Genomic DNA, 15576 nt, shown 5'->3' on the forward strand with positions numbered 1-15576 from the left:
TCTGATGAGTCCCAGCCGTGCTCTCCTCCTGTTTCACATTCCCTAATTACCTCAGTATGTATTTAAGCCCTGTGTTTTTCCCTGCCAGTTGTTGCGTCCTCCACGTTTGGTGTGTGTGTATTCATTGTTGTTTACCTTCAGGTTAGAGTCATTAGCATCTCCAGTCTAGTGAGTTTAAGTTATTGTTTATATATCGCCAAGTGTGTCTCACCAGCAAATAAAGCTGCCGTTTAAGTTAATGTTTTGTCTCCGAGTCCTGCACGTGGGTCCAGCCACTGACAGCCACACAACTCATCGTGACAGAAGGACGCAACCATAACATGGACCCAGCGGACTCAGCTCACCTCGAGAGAGAGGTGGACCTTGCTCGCATCCTCGGACTGATGACTCGCATTAGCCACGCCTCAGATTTGCAGACATTCTCAGTCGGGTTGAATGCAATACAAACCATATTTGACAGAAATCCTCAACTGTGCCAGCTGTCTACTGCCTCGGAGTTCAGCCGTTCGCTGACCCAGGCTAAGGAGGCGGTCAAAGCCCGGGAGCTGGCCCAAGTCACCCTCATCTCCTCATCCACACCACCTCAGTCACAGCGAGCAAGCCCTCTCACGCCGCCGCAGTGGACGGAGCTTTCTATAGCCCCGCTACAGCAACTGCAGTCGCAGCATCGGACTCTTTCCTCCCTCACGTCTGGTTCCGACCACCCTTCACCTGCCTCATGCCTGGCAGGAATGTGGTCGGAGGATGAGGGTCTGGTCATCGTTCTTCCGACACCTTCCGTTTCCTCTGCCGCTCCCGTTTCCAAGAGAAAGCGGCGTTCTCGTCGTCGCCGTCCCTCACCGCAACCCAAGTCCAGTTCCTGCTCTGAACTGCTGGACGTGGTGAGTGAACGGAACAATTGTCACCCGGCTTCTTCCACGCTGGGAATTTTTAGCTCTGAGCCAGTGAATTCAGAGTCAGTTAACTTTTTGACTGTTAACTCAGGGTCTGCAAAGATAGAAACTGATGATCCCAAGATGGCTGACTCTGAGGCTGTCTTTCGAGACTCTGAGCGTTCTAATTTTCCCTCTTTTGTTTCTTCCAAGTTTGCGAAAATTCAGGAATCAGATGACCTTATTTCAGACTCAAAAGAAGTTTTGTGTCCTGTAACTGAGAGTGGTGTTTTGGGGTTTCATTCTGAAAAGACTGGGGTTTTTGTTTTCACTTCTCACCCAAGTTATGTTGATCCCGAGCCACCTGTTTGTAGATCAGTTAATAGTACAAGGAAGGCTTCGGTAGTACTAATTAATAGTGAGCTTTCAGATGTAGATTACATGTGTGAATCTGTTATGGAACTTTCTGACTTGGACAATCATAAGCTCACTCAGGACATTAAAAATGCTGTTCAAAAGACAATTTCTCCTACTGCTAAACTAAACAGGGACAATTCCATTTCTCAGCCAAATTCCATCTATGCTGTTCAGGCTACACCTCATCAGACTGTTGTTGGTGTTGCTTCACCCATGTGTTACGCGGCTCACCAGCCAGTTCATTCTGAGGCTGCCTGTGATAAACCTCATGTTTCTATAACCTCCCCTGAGTTAAATTCCACAAGCCCAGAGTATGCTCATTCAAGGACTGTTTGTGTTGCTCATTGTGAACTCAAGACTATGCGTTCTGTGACTGTCCAGGTTAAGACCAACCAGGTGTCATCTGTTGTTAACAAGCTGGCAAAAATGCTTGGTTTGAACACTGCAGAGTTGGTTGCTCAAGTTAAAGTTTCGGTTCCACGATCATGTCTGTACAACTCTGTGTGCCATGCTTTTCAGCCAGTAGCCCTGGACACTGTGTGGGCAACTTCCCAGGCTGCGTTTTGTAAGACTGTGTTTTATGTTGCTTCACACCCAGGTTATTCAGATACTGCTTGTATGATTTCTCCAGCACCTGTGACTGCCCCTGAACTCATCTTTTCTAAGACTGCTAATGTCAACCTGGACAACTTAAGAGTAGCAGTTTTACCAAGGTCAGCCTGCCCTAAGTCTCGGTTTTCTAGAACCATGTCTGGTACCATAAACCTGGTTTTCCCTGTGACTGTTACAGCTCCGCTCTCCGCATCCTGTTCCAGTTCCCAGGCAGACTATGGCTCCGTTCATCCCTGCACCCGTATCTGCTCCTTGGGTGGGGATGGCGGGCGCCCGGTCGTTGCCTGTGCCTGTTCTGGTTCCCTGGGTGGGGGCAACTGAGACCCCGCTGACTCCTGCACCCGTTTCAGCTCCTCAGGTGGGAGCAGCGGCGGTCCAGCTAGCTCCTGCACCCACACCGGCCCCCAGGGGTAAGGCAGCCAGAACACAGCTCTTCCCTGGACCTGTATCTGTTCTTCAGGTGGGGATGGCTGATGTTCGGCCAGGCCCAGTACCCGTCTCTATTCCCCGGAGAAGAGTTGCTGAGAGTCGGTTACCCGCTCTGTTGCAAGTTCAACAACCATCACCACACCCAGCACGACATCATCACGACCACCACTACAACTTCTGTTTCAGTCAACCGCCCAGCCGGTAACTCAGCAATTAGTGCAAGCACCGATTCAGCTACCTATGCAGGCCGGGGTCCCAATGGCCTCTGGTCCTGCATCTGCTCCAGCTGGAGGGCCCGAGGAGCCCGTCCAGCCTGAGGTTTCGTCTGCTGGGGGTTCGGGTGAGTCCAGCCAGCATCCTGCCTCGTTAGCTGAGGGTCCTGGAGGACCCAGCCAGCACATCCTCACGTTTGCTGATGGTTCTGGGAAGACCGTTCAGCCACTACCTGTTCCACCGCCTGCAGCATCATCGCCGCCTGCAGCATCATCGCCGCCGCCGTCAGGTTCCGCAGCCGTCTCGCCGCCTGCAGCATCGCCGCCGTCAGGTTCCGCCGCCGTCTCTTCATCCACGCCTGGTCCAGCCTCCGTGACTTCGCCTTTGCCTTCGTCTGCTTCAGCCTCGTCTGGTCCTGCACTTGCCACACCGTCTTCAGTTCCAGCTCGTCCTTTTCCACCTCGCCTCTGCCAGCCGCTTTCCAGGCCTCCAGCTGGACGTCATCGCCGGAGAGGGCGGCCCCCTGAGCGGGTTCTTCATCGCTGTCGTCTGCGCGGCCGGCCACCTGAACTGCTGTGTGATGGGCTTTTGTGTCGTCGGCCTCCGGATCTAGGTGTTTTGATGTCTTGACGCCTATTCTGTTTGGGACTGTTCTGTGCTCCTGTGCCCTTTTTGTTTTGGACTTGACTTGACAACTCATCGTGACAACAACACTACTGGCCTTACGGATCAGTTTATTGAGTCTGTTGGCATCTGCGACCCTCAGCCTGCTCCCCCAGCATGCCACAGCATAGAGGATCGTACTGACCACAACAGACTCATAGAAAATCCTGAGCATTTTCTGGCAGATGTTGAAGGACCTCAGTCGCCTCAAAAAAATAGAGACGACTCTGGCCCTTTCTGTAAAGTGCTGTGGTGTTTTTAGCCCAGTCCAGTTTATTGTCAATGTGTACTCCAAGGTATTTATAGTCCTCCACAATGTCAACATTGACCCCCTGGATTGAAACAGGGGTCAAGTGTTTCCTGGTCTTCCTGAAGTCCATGATCAGTTCATTGGTCTTTGCCACGTTGAGCTGCAGATGATTCTGCTCACACCACGTGACAAAGGAGTCGACCACAGCCCGGTACTCTGTCTCATCATCCCTGCTGATGCATCCAACCACTGCAGAAAACTTCTGAAGATGGCAGGTCTCTGTGCAGTGGCTGAAGTCTGTGGAAGGTGAAGGGGAACAGTTCTTTGTGGTGTTCCTGTGTTGCTGATTAACTTGTCAGACACACACTGTGGGAGACACACATATTCAGAATCCTTTATGTATCCCCAAGGAGCGAGCAACAGACAACGTTGAAGGACAAATAATAAATACACAGACTATACAGTATATACACTTTTAAAATTACAGTTTTAAAGTTAAAGTGACTGAAAGGTGAATAAATAACTGGCTAAAAGTGAATAAAGTGTCGGTAGTATAAGAAGAGTGTATTTTGTATTGTGGTCTTCCTGTTAGGTAATCAACAATCCAGGACACCAGAGAAGCAGCCACCTGCATCGCTGTGAGCTTATCACCCAGGAGGGTCGGCCTGATGGTGTTGAAAGCACTGGAAGTCAAAAAAAAATATGACCCTCACAGTGCTCGCCAGCTGGTCCAGGTGGGTGTAGACACGATTGAGCAGATAGATGATGGCGTCCTCTGTTCTGAGACGCAGAGAAGCCGAGCTGATCACTTCTGCTCTCACACTAACAGACTTTTTGTAAATCCTCTAAGTGTTTACTCTCCAAGTCAGAACTCTAATCTCAGTGAAATCCAACTGAATGTGTTGCACAGAAACCACATCACACAAGCTGAGCTGTGTAAATATAACTGCAGTGAAAACACAGGCACAGTCAGCCATTATCTCAGAATAATGTTTAAAAGAAATGGTGTGACATGGGTCTCTTTATATGTGAAATAAAATGTTCATTAATCAGTGACTTGATAACAAATAATTTGTTATCAAATCAAATGTGATTTACATATGGTGGTCCTGCTTAAAGAACATACAGCAGATAGAAACATTGACCCTGACCTACTTAGAAATGTCTGACAGTCGTGAACAGTAAAAATTAGGATTTCAGTCCTGCTTTGATTTGATTTGTACTTCCACTCATATTTCTATGGATGTAGCATGTTGCAGCTAATGCGTGCTCCACCCTGTTGCACACATATGATCACTTATGACAACAAAAACAACAAAAAACAAAGAAACACTGCTGTGAAATAATTGAAGCTACAACCTAAATGATCCAAAATCAGTCGATCTTTCATACTGTGGGTCTTATGAACCAGGCTGTGACAATGTGAGGGCTCACCTGGGATCCAGACCCAGGATCTCTCATTTCATATGAGGCTATGACAAAAAGAGTTGGGGCAAAGAGGGCAGGGGGCCATCACAGCTAAAACCAAATGACCTGTACCCACAGGTACTAAAGAGGGACACGAACAACTGGAGCAGTTTCAGATGTTTCACAGGATGTGGCTTTAATAACAAAAGCACCAACAAGAACACTTTCTAGGCTCACTGAAAAATTCACAGTTTATGTTGATTCAGGAAGAGGTGAAAAGACAAAGACTGCATGAGTTCAGTCTGAGTCATGTGATCATGTGTTTACAGTTCATCAGGCACCAAAACACTATGACAGTATCTGTGAGTGACACGTAGATTTAATTCCAGTCAGAACCACCAGGACACCAGCTACTCCAGTGAGGGGATCAGGTAGGATGTGGAAACATAAAATACCAAAATTAAACAGGAAGTAGCATGACTTTGCCTTTTTCTCTGATATTTGACCTGAAAATGTCTTTCATCTAAAAATAAGCTGAAAACTTCTTTCAGTGACAGAGCTGCAGTGATGCACACACACACAGTACATGATGATCTCCTCCTCTGAGCAGGAATTTTTGCTGTTTTTCTATATAAAAATATCCAGAGATGATCATCAGAGTCCATTTATTGAAATAATCTCCACATCAGAGATGGAGAGGACAAAGTTAGTGAGACTCAAAGAGACACAACAAAGCTCTGATTCAGAAGTGATACTCTGTGGTGACATCAGTGATTACATCATCATGCTCATTATCCAATCCCTGGTCAGGCAGAGTGGGCTTGGTTAACTCACTGATGTCATTTCCTGAAAAAACAAAAACAAAAAACAAATATAGAATATCTATGGGCTGTTTATTCATGAAGAGACAGGATTTAATCATCAGCATTTTAATTTATCAGTGAATGATTCAGAGTGTTACCTTTGGCTCTGCATTGATATAAAGACATCATGAGGAGAGTGGAGATGATATATGGACAGAACACCACCAGGTGGAGGACTATTCTGAATGCAAGCTGTAGTGAGGAGTCAGCGGTCAGCTCTGGAGCGGTGGGAATAGTTGTAGTGGTAGGTGGAGGTGTGGTTGTAAGTTTTTCTGCAGAGAGAATCCCACCTGTTCAGGTGAATATGCGGATGAAATAAGAGGTGACATCAGAGTGAAGCTCCTCACCTGTGACAGTGATCCAGCTGGATGGAGACTCTCCATGACCGCTGATGTCACACTTGTAGAGGCCTTCATCAGACCTGGAAACATGCTGGATGGTCATGTGACCTGTAGGCTGCTTCCTGATGAGGGAGCCATCTTTATAGAAAGCAGCTGGGAGGTTGGAGGGAGTGGTCTTTGTTTTACAGAGCAGAGTGATGTCATCTCCCTCCATCACAGGGAGGACAGGACTCTGCAGGATCACTGATCCACCTCAACACAGAGACAAACTACAGCATTTCATCCATTTACACACAGCTTCATCAACACTAACTCCACACACTCAGCTTACCAGTGACTGTCAGGTTAACCATGTTACTGATGGGACCCTCTCTGGACTCACACCAGTAAACTCCACTGTCCAATGGGAAAACAGTGATGTTACATGAAGAACCAGCACCTTCTCCCCACACATCTCCACACTGAGTCCTCTGTTGTTTGCTTGTGTTTCTCCTCAGAGTCCATCCAGCAGAGCTGTCGTCCTCCTCACAGCTCAGAGACACAAAGTCTCCTTTAAAGAACTGAGAGCTGCTGGGACTCACAGTCAGACGAGCTGTGAGGAAGAAGATATATTATATATATTATTCAATATTATTCAAATTTTTCAGTATCCAGATTTTTTTCACAGCTGTTGATTTCCTCACATCAGCTGCTGAATACTTAATAAAATGGATATTATTCAAAACAAATTCTGAGTTACATGTGTTTGAAAGACATAAAACCTGAAATCCTTTAAACCGTCAGAAAGAGTGAGTTATTATGGACGTGAATGAGGAGGAGTCTGTCTGCAGTTGGCTGCACCATGTTTTTAATTAATGTGTCCCACAGTCTCCTGGAAGTGAGTCAGGTTTACAGTGTGACAGAAGAAGGTTACTGACCTTGGTTTGTGGTGCAGCTCAGCAGTGAGATCAGAACTAAAGAGAAATTAATCTCAGGTTAGTTCAGAGTTTCACATTCAACAAGACAGCAGAGGCATGAAAAACACAGAGTGAACTTACAGAGCAGACACAGCAGAGACGTTTCCTCCATCCTGTTGCTCAATGATATCAGACCAACACTGACATCAGTTCATGGTCACACTGAGTAAATCCCTCCTCTTCCTCTTTCTCTGTCTCTGGGTTTCAGACTTGTGATTAGAAAAAAACGTGTGAAAAACTTCCTGTGTTTATTTCTCTGCTTCCTTAAAAGTTTCAACTGAACATGAAGAAAGGATGAAAAGCAACAATATCTACGACTGACAGTAGACCCTGAATGCAACATCAGTACCTGTATGATGTCTTCACTGACTCTCCGAACTGTTTTTTTGACAATTAAATTTTAAGTAAATGCATGGATTTAGTCACTAATATTGCAGATCAAGCTCAACAAACTGTGTCTTCTTGTACTTGACTGCACGTTAACTGTAAGGTAGAAAGCTTTGGTTGGTTTTGTGCTTCTCTCTGTCCCACCCACTGGCTTGTGGTCAGGAAGCAAACAACCTAACATTTGTGAAGGTGTGAAGTAGACGTGCTGCATACAGCGACCTGTGTAAATGTAACTGCACTGAAAACACAGAGTCACACATTATCTCCCCATAAACTGTGTGTTTAGGCAGGCTTGCACCCAAATGCAGACTCACAGACAGGATTTGAAAACCAAAACTCTTCTTTGTCGGTGGCACGATTTTATACAAAAACTAAACTGGAAAATCTACAAACTAAACTATTAACAGGACACACAGCGTGGTATGAAGAAGACGCTGACATATATACACAGAAGGATAACAAGGGAATTGAGAATGCATGCGAAACAGCTGACACAAATTAACATGACGTCACAGGGAAGCAAAAACCAAACACACCGAACATGGAAACACGAGACCTTCACAATAAAGCAGGAAACAAAGGAACAAGACACAGGAGTGGAGGAAATACAGAGAGGAAGCGAGGGGACATGAAGGAACATGAGGGAGAGAGAGAACAGACATGACAGACTGGGGAAACATGGATGAACATGACAACACAGAATGAAACACGAGGAGGGAAACAAAACACAAGAACTCACACAACATATATAAACACAGACACACAGAGAGACACACAGAGCAAAGACACAAGAATGAATCTAATAATCAGAAGCTAAACAGATCAACCTCGGCAATACAGAACAAACACAAGACTAACAAAGTGGACTTCAACACAAATCATAATACAAAATGACAAAAACACAAGAAAATTCAAAACACTGGGGGAAATGATGCAGGAGCATGACATGTTCATAGTAAACAGTGTGACATGGGTATCTTTATATCTGAAATAACAATGGTTAAAAACACAGAGGTAATACAAAACATGGATACTTACTTAATTTAACTTTGTTGATTCCTCTACACATTTAAAATCTCATTACACACACGGATCAGTATAAACACACACACACACACACACACACACACACACACACACACACAGTGACATTTACAGACACACATGCTTTTATTACAACAACATCCACATAGCATCCTCCATCACACGAGTTAGACAATGAAAGGAAAGTCCCATGTGATGGATTAAGAGGAAAGCTGTAATCAGCATGACTTGTAGATGGCAGCAGATCTTAAGCTTTTAATATCTGTTTTTTGTTTTTCATTTTATTTTTAGCTTCAAGGCTCACAAGGGTTTGTGCTCAGTCAGGAACAGATGAGAAGTGATCCATGAAGCCACTCTGTCACATGATCTTATCTTTGCCCTCTATTGGACATCAATTTAAGTACCATGTCAGTGTCTGTGAGTGAAAGGCAGATGGACCAACCAGGTTGTAGACTGAATTCAATCACAAAACAGGAAATACCAAAATAAAACAGGCTCTATCTATAACGGTTTTAGGTATTCCTCACATTTCACTACAGGTTTCATATAGAAACAATCCAAAGTCTTCGATGAATACCTTAGGTACCGAGCTTTGGTAACACACGTGGTAAATGATGGATATCCTCCTCCATCTATTTAGATGATCTCAACATCAGAGGTGAAGAGGACAAAGTTATTGAGATTCACAGAGACACAACAGAAGTTTGCTTCAGAAGTGATGCTCTGTGGTGACATCAGTAGTTACATCATCATGCTCATCATCCAATCCATGCTCAGGATGAGTGGGAGGGATCAAGATGCAAAGTTTGTTTCCTGCAAAAATTAAAAGTCGAAAAAGTATCAGATGTGAACCAGAGATGGAGAGGAGTTCATCATCAGCATATCAGGTGAGGAAATGATTCAGAGTGTTACCTTTGGCTCTGTGGCGATATAAAGACATCATGAAGTCAGTGGAGATGAAGTATGGACTGAACACCACCAGGTGGAGGACCACTCTGAACGCAAGCTGGAGAGAGCTGCAGTCAGGGGGTAGTGAAGAGGTGGCGGGGATCACTGCGGCTGTAAGTTTACCTGCAGAGAGAATCCCACCTGTTCAGGTGAATATGTGGATGAAATAAGAGGTGAAATCAGAGTGAAGCTCCTCACCTGTGACAGTGATCCAGGTGGATGGAGACTCTCCATGACCGCTGATGTCACACTTGTAGAGGCCTTCATCAGACCTGGAAACATGCTGGATGGTCATGTGACCTGTAGGCTGCTTCCTGATGAGGGAGCCATCTTTATAGAAAGCAGCTGGGAGGTTGGAGGGAGTGGTCTTTGTTTTACAGAGCAGAGTGACGTCATCTCCCTCCATCACAGGGAGGACAGGACTCTGCAGGATCACTGATCCACCTCAACACAGAGACAAACTACAGCATTTCATCCATTTACACACAGCTTCATCAACACTAACTCCACACACTCAGCTTACCAGTGACTGTCAGGTTAACCATGTTACTGATGGGACCCTCTCTGGACTCACACCAGTAAACTCCACTGTCCCATGTGTTAGATTTGTATTGTTGGATTGTCATTTATGCTTAGAAATATCTACTCATATATGCTTAGAGTTGTATAATCAATGTCATGTTGGTGGAGGTTTGATCCTTAATAGTCTGCAAAGACTTTGTGTGCATTCCAGAGTGTTCTGGCTTTCACACCCACATCCTGGGAGCATGGGAGAGGTCGTACCTTATCTTATTGTTTTATGGTAGGATAAACGTATCTATGTCTGTTTTAGTGTAAGTGCCTTTTGTTTAGATGAACTGCTGGACTTCCAGACCAGCAGGGTAAGGGAAGTTGTTTATGGGGTCACACTCTGACCCCCCCCACACACACACACACGCACACGCATACTTGCACACACAGACAGTACTCTTTGTTCACGTGTATACCTATGTAAGACGTCATATGTTAATGAACCTATGCATATTCATGTAACCTCAATAAAAGAGCAGTGTTACGAGGGAGCGGACAAGAGCAACTGGGGTCCAGCGAAGGGACGGTGTTTGTCCAGTTGTCTTCCTCGTGCACAAGAAACATAAAGAACTTTGCCTACTCATGTCTTGCTTTTGCTGAGTAGTTAAATTGTCTTGAACGTTCCAGCGAATAGGTTTAAGCTACAAACCCATCACCATGGGTCAGTGCTGATGTTACAGGAAGAACCAGATGAGCTCCCCCAGTCAGCTCCACACTGACTCCTTGTTTCTCTGCTTGTGTTTCTCCTCAGAGTCCATCCAGCAGAGCTGTCGTCCTCCTCACAGCTCAGAGACACAAAGTCTCCTTCAAAGAGCTGAGAGCTGCTGGGACTTACAGTCAGACGAGCTGTGAGGAAGAAAGGGGGGGGGGGCATATACATTGCATTGTTGTTAGACTCATTTTACACTGACTGAAGTCACATTGTGAGCTGTTTTATGCTGACATTCTCATTCATTATGTATGTATATGTAAATAGAGTCTGGGATCTATTGACTCGGGAGATTGTGAAATATCTGTTTATTGATCTCTTATGTGATGTATATGTTAAGATATAAAGAAGGAGGGACTTCCGGGTAGGCTATGAGAGGGTGAAGACGCGTGTGTCAGTGGATCCTGTGCCTGACTTGTTGAAATTGCAATAATCATCAAAGTAATTCATCTTTTTCTTAAAAAGCAATACAGTGGTTGTCAAGAGAGCACTCCTCATTTCAGAAATGCCACCAAAAAAGACAAACCTGAAGCAAGTGGCGACTGAAGCGACGGACCTTGGTGAGGCCTCGGATGAAAATGAAGGCGCTAAAGCTAGCACGCCCGCTAGCTCTGCACATGAGGAGTTCATACAAGGCAATAAACAAGTGTTGTCTGCAATTGCTTCTTTGGATGCCAAAATAACTCAAATGAAGGCGGACATTTGTGATACTCTGCGAGGGCTGAAAATGATGAGGCCATTTCAGCTTTGAGAACTGTGATGGAAAGACCCACCGAGACCAACCCAGAGTTAAAAATGGGCTTCTATAGAGATTGACAGACCACGTGACTTTCGCGCATTGCTTTGTGGGTACCCGTGGCAACAAAATCAAAACACTGCACCAAGCGCTAGTATTTCCAGCACCGGTAATCATTAATTCTGCGGTTTTAATCCCTACTTGCATTTTATTTGCCCCAAAAACAGTTATGTACAAAACGACGGTGAACACTGCAGGTCCGTACAAAGACAGACTTGACGAAAAGGCAAAAAAAAAAAGTACGAGGAAAAAATCAAAGGAGTGAAAGGGTCAGACCCATACGAGCATACAGAGTGGAGTAAGGACGTTAGCATGCTGCCCAACTTTCATCACGCACATATTTAAAATTATATGGTCCTAAGTGTGAGTGCATGATGTTTATTAACTTCAGATCCCTGCAACAAGCCCAGGTCCAGTTTACTTTGGTGATTTGGACTATTCCATTTCACAGCTGCTGTTAAATTATTTTCCTTTATCTCCTGTACAGGCAAACACATCTATTTGTTGTTTCACGTTGTAGCATTACACCACATTTTCAGATCTAATAGAAATAAAATGAGTGTTTCATAATTCATTCAATTTATTGTCTTTATTTATAACTGGCTTTATTGTTTCATCCTATTATAGAATCTTACAAGAAAGAGGCAAAATTGTATTCCATTATGCTTTATTAGCTGCTTCGGTGAAAAACAAATCAACAATGCAACAAAACAAAAAAAACAACATTTCAAAACAGCACACTGGAAAACAGTTATTCATCACTTGATTGCTTCAATACAACACTTGGGCACATATATGCGGGACTTTTCGTGGCTGTTTTGATATCGCTCTCTCTCTCTTAACCGATCAAATCTGGCTGTGGTAGCAGCTTTAAACTCGGTATGACCCAGGTTGATAGAGGGGGCCCAGTCTGGATCGCATTCCAGCATTTTGTAGGCTGGTTTTCCTACAAAACACAACAAACATTAGCCAAAGCCACAGTGAACAAAGCAGCATAGCAACGAATTCAATTCAAATCAATATAAGACTTACTTGTAACCTACATCAACAATTATGTTATGATAAATTACGTAATAACTACAACAGAAGACTTACCTTTGTGGAAATGCTTGGAGCAGACTAACATGAGCTGGAGTGTTCTGGAACGTTATATTTGGTCTTCAAATAGCTGCAATCCAGGCCATCCGTCGGCTCTTTGTTACTTTGGAAACATGGCTTGAACAATTTCTCTTCCACGACGTAATCCGATAAAAAACGATCTCTTTACCTGTCGGCTTCCCGTGGCTGTCATGTGACCGGCTATTGCAGTTAATATTACAACAGCTTCTTGCCATTATTTGTGTTTCTTTTTATCGCTGTGTGACTGTTTTCATGTGAAAGCCTGCGTGCGCTAGTACCGCTTGCCTCTTGTACCCACAATCCTTCGCGGTTTTACCCCGGAATGACGTCACATTTTTAATCTCTATACCCTGCCAAACTCAGGGTGACACACAACGGTACGGATCTTGTCTTTACGGATCCCAAAGAAGCCCGCCGCTACGTACAAGAAAAATTTGGATCCTAAAAGGGACGACAGAAAGCAGACATGTATAGAGGTCTCGATCCAAATAACAGTCGCCTTTATTCCATAGAGACAGTTTGCTCAGACCACACCAACGTACAATAAATTGAAATATCATTATTAGGGCCTAATCATTTTTTTCTTCCATTATGCTGTAAAGAGCTCAGCCTCTGGCCCAGTGACATTTATTTACTTTGATGTAAAGAGACTACAACTTTCTATGGAGCTACGTTGGATAGAGGACGTTTTGAGATAAAGTATTTTGGAAAGCTTAGTTTTTGTTACGGCATCACTTCACACTTTTTGTTTTTATTTTTAGTTGGGACTGCATGGGCGGGGATGCACTGCTCATGTGTTTGTTTTGTTATGGTTATACATGTGGAGGGGGGCGGGGGGTGAGGCTCATACCTTGACTGCATAAGCATGGAGAGTAGTAGATTTAAGCAGCCTTAACTTATTTAAATGCAAGACAATGGAAATATAAATGAAAAGAAAGTGGATCTGACCTTTTGTACATGGAATGTTAAAGGTGTAAATGAGCCTGTTAAAAGAGGCAAGGTGTTATCACACTTGAAATCTCTTAAAGTGGATATTATCTTTTTACAGGACACTCATCTGAAAAATGCTGCTCATAATAAACTTAGATGTAGATGGATTCATCAGGTGTATTATTCAACATTTTCTGCTAAAACCAGAGGAGTAGCTATAGTAATTAAGAAAGATATCCCGTTCAGGCATACCTCCACTATAGCTGATAAGAATGGTAGATATGTATTAGTGACCGGGGAGCTGCACACCATTCTGATTATTCTACTGAACATTTATGGGCCTAACCATGATGATCTAGAGTTTTATAGAAAGGTTTTTAGTTTGATTCCGGATATACCTAATGGTAATTTAATAATTGGAGGTGATTTTAATGTAGTGTTAGACCCATACTTAGATAAATCCCTCTCCAAAAAAAACCCACATTGTGTAAAGGTAGCAGCTTTATTAAAACATATATGGACAATATGAATATTTGTGATGTGTGGAAAACTTTAAATCCATCAGGCAGAGACACTCACATAACATGCACATAACGTTTATTCAAGGATTGACTATTTTCTGTTAGATGGAAAAATGCTCCCCCTTGTTCGTAATGTAACCTATCACAATATTATTATTTCTGATCATTGTCCTGTCACCTGCTCCTTTGCACTTGGTAACTTCACTAAAGTACATAGGAGCTGGAGATTTGACCCACAACTACTGAATGACTAAAATTTTCAACAGTATATAAACTCTCAGAGCTCATTATTTTTCGATATAAACGATAATGCCGAAATCTCACCTGATATATTATGAGAAACGTTTAAAGCCTATATTAGAAGGTGCATAATATCATATCAGGCCTCACAGAATAAAAATAATAAACTAGAACAGTTAAAATTAGAAAAAATGACACATGATTTGGACGCCAACAATGTAAGGGCTCCCTAAATACAACACTATTTGTGCATTAAAATATAAACTAAATCAAATACTATCCAGCAACATTAATAGAGCGTTCACCTTTGTAAGACAGAAGTACTTTGAATTTGGGGATAAGCCACATAAGTTGTTAGCTAGACAGCTAAAGAAGTTAGAAAATAGCAGAATGATTTACAAAATTAGATCACGCAATGGAAACCTGGTTACATCACATAAAGACATTAATGATAACTTTAGACAGTTTCATGAATCTCTCTATACTTCTCATTCCACTGCAGGGCCTAAAGATATGCAGGACTTTCTAGACAGGTGTGACCTCCCTGCGTTGGATCAGATGGATCGCAAGATCCTGAATGCCAAGATTACAACTGAAGAAATGACTAAATCCACTAATTTACTAATTACAAATTACTAATTTATTAAAAAAATGGTAAGAGTCCCGGCCCAGATGGGTTAGGGAATGAATTTTACAAACAGCTCAAGGTCAAACTTGTTCCATATCTATTTAAATTGTACAGCCATGCATACAATATGCACCTACATTGAATGAAGCAGTTATTGCTGTACTTCCAAAAAAGGTAAAGTCTTGGAGGAAGTGGGATCATATAGACCCATCTCTTTATTAAATTCGGATAAAAAAAAATCCTGGCTAAAATACTAGCGAGTAGACTCAGTATGGTAATAGATAAACTGGTACATTCTGATCAAACAGGCTTTATACCAGATCTCTTTTAATAATCTTAGGCATCTATTTAATATAATTTACTCCTCTAAGGTGCAACAGGATCTACTTATACTTAGCTTAGATGCCGAAAAGGCATTTGATCATGTGGAGTGGCCCTATCTCTTTGCTGTTATAGAGAAATTTCAATTGGGACAAGATTTTATTATCTGAATAAAATTACTATATAAGAACCCTACAGCCAGAATCCTTACAAACCAAACACTATCCCCTCAGTTTAAGCTCAGCAGAGGGACACGAAAGGAAAGTGTTCTTAGTCCATTACTGTTCGCTCTTGCTCTGGAACCCCTGGCACAGACAATTGTACTTGCCCTGATATACAT

At 43.3% G+C, this 15576-nt stretch overlaps 1 protein-coding gene and 1 long non-coding RNA gene across 2 annotated transcripts; both read right to left on the reverse strand.

The window, feature by feature from the left end:
* Window positions 1-5030: 5030 nt before the first annotated feature.
* Window positions 5031-15576, reverse strand: LOC120433981 (Fc receptor-like A). Its single transcript, XM_039601308.1, has 7 exons — window positions 15561-15576; window positions 12946-13037; window positions 10632-10750; window positions 9926-9999; window positions 9601-9846; window positions 5825-5998; window positions 5031-5709 (listed from the first exon to the last, which is right to left on the reverse strand). Exons 1-7 carry the CDS (start codon window positions 15574-15576, stop codon window positions 5606-5608), a joined length of 825 nt encoding a protein of 274 aa, XP_039457242.1. The 3' UTR covers window positions 5031-5605.
* On the reverse strand, window positions 6263-6999 carry LOC120435877. Its single transcript, XR_005609988.1, has 3 exons — window positions 6985-6999; window positions 6399-6659; window positions 6263-6319 (listed from the first exon to the last, which is right to left on the reverse strand). It is a non-coding gene; the product is annotated as an uncharacterized LOC120435877 (long non-coding RNA).

Source organism: Oreochromis aureus, linkage group 3 (assembly GCF_013358895.1).
Source record: "Oreochromis aureus strain Israel breed Guangdong linkage group 3, ZZ_aureus, whole genome shotgun sequence".
NCBI classification, from domain to species: domain Eukaryota; kingdom Metazoa; phylum Chordata; class Actinopteri; order Cichliformes; family Cichlidae; genus Oreochromis; species Oreochromis aureus.

Coding starts and splice junctions, on each gene's coding strand:
- LOC120433981 (XM_039601308.1), bottom strand. Junction 10,751..12,945: donor GTCACCCTGAGTTTGGCAGG/GTATAGAGATTA, acceptor CTGAGCTGTGAG/GAGGACGACAGCTCTGCTGG. Junction 9,847..9,925: donor GGTTAACCTGACAGTCACTG/GTAAGCTGAGTG, acceptor CTCTGTGTTGAG/GTGGATCAGTGATCCTGCAG.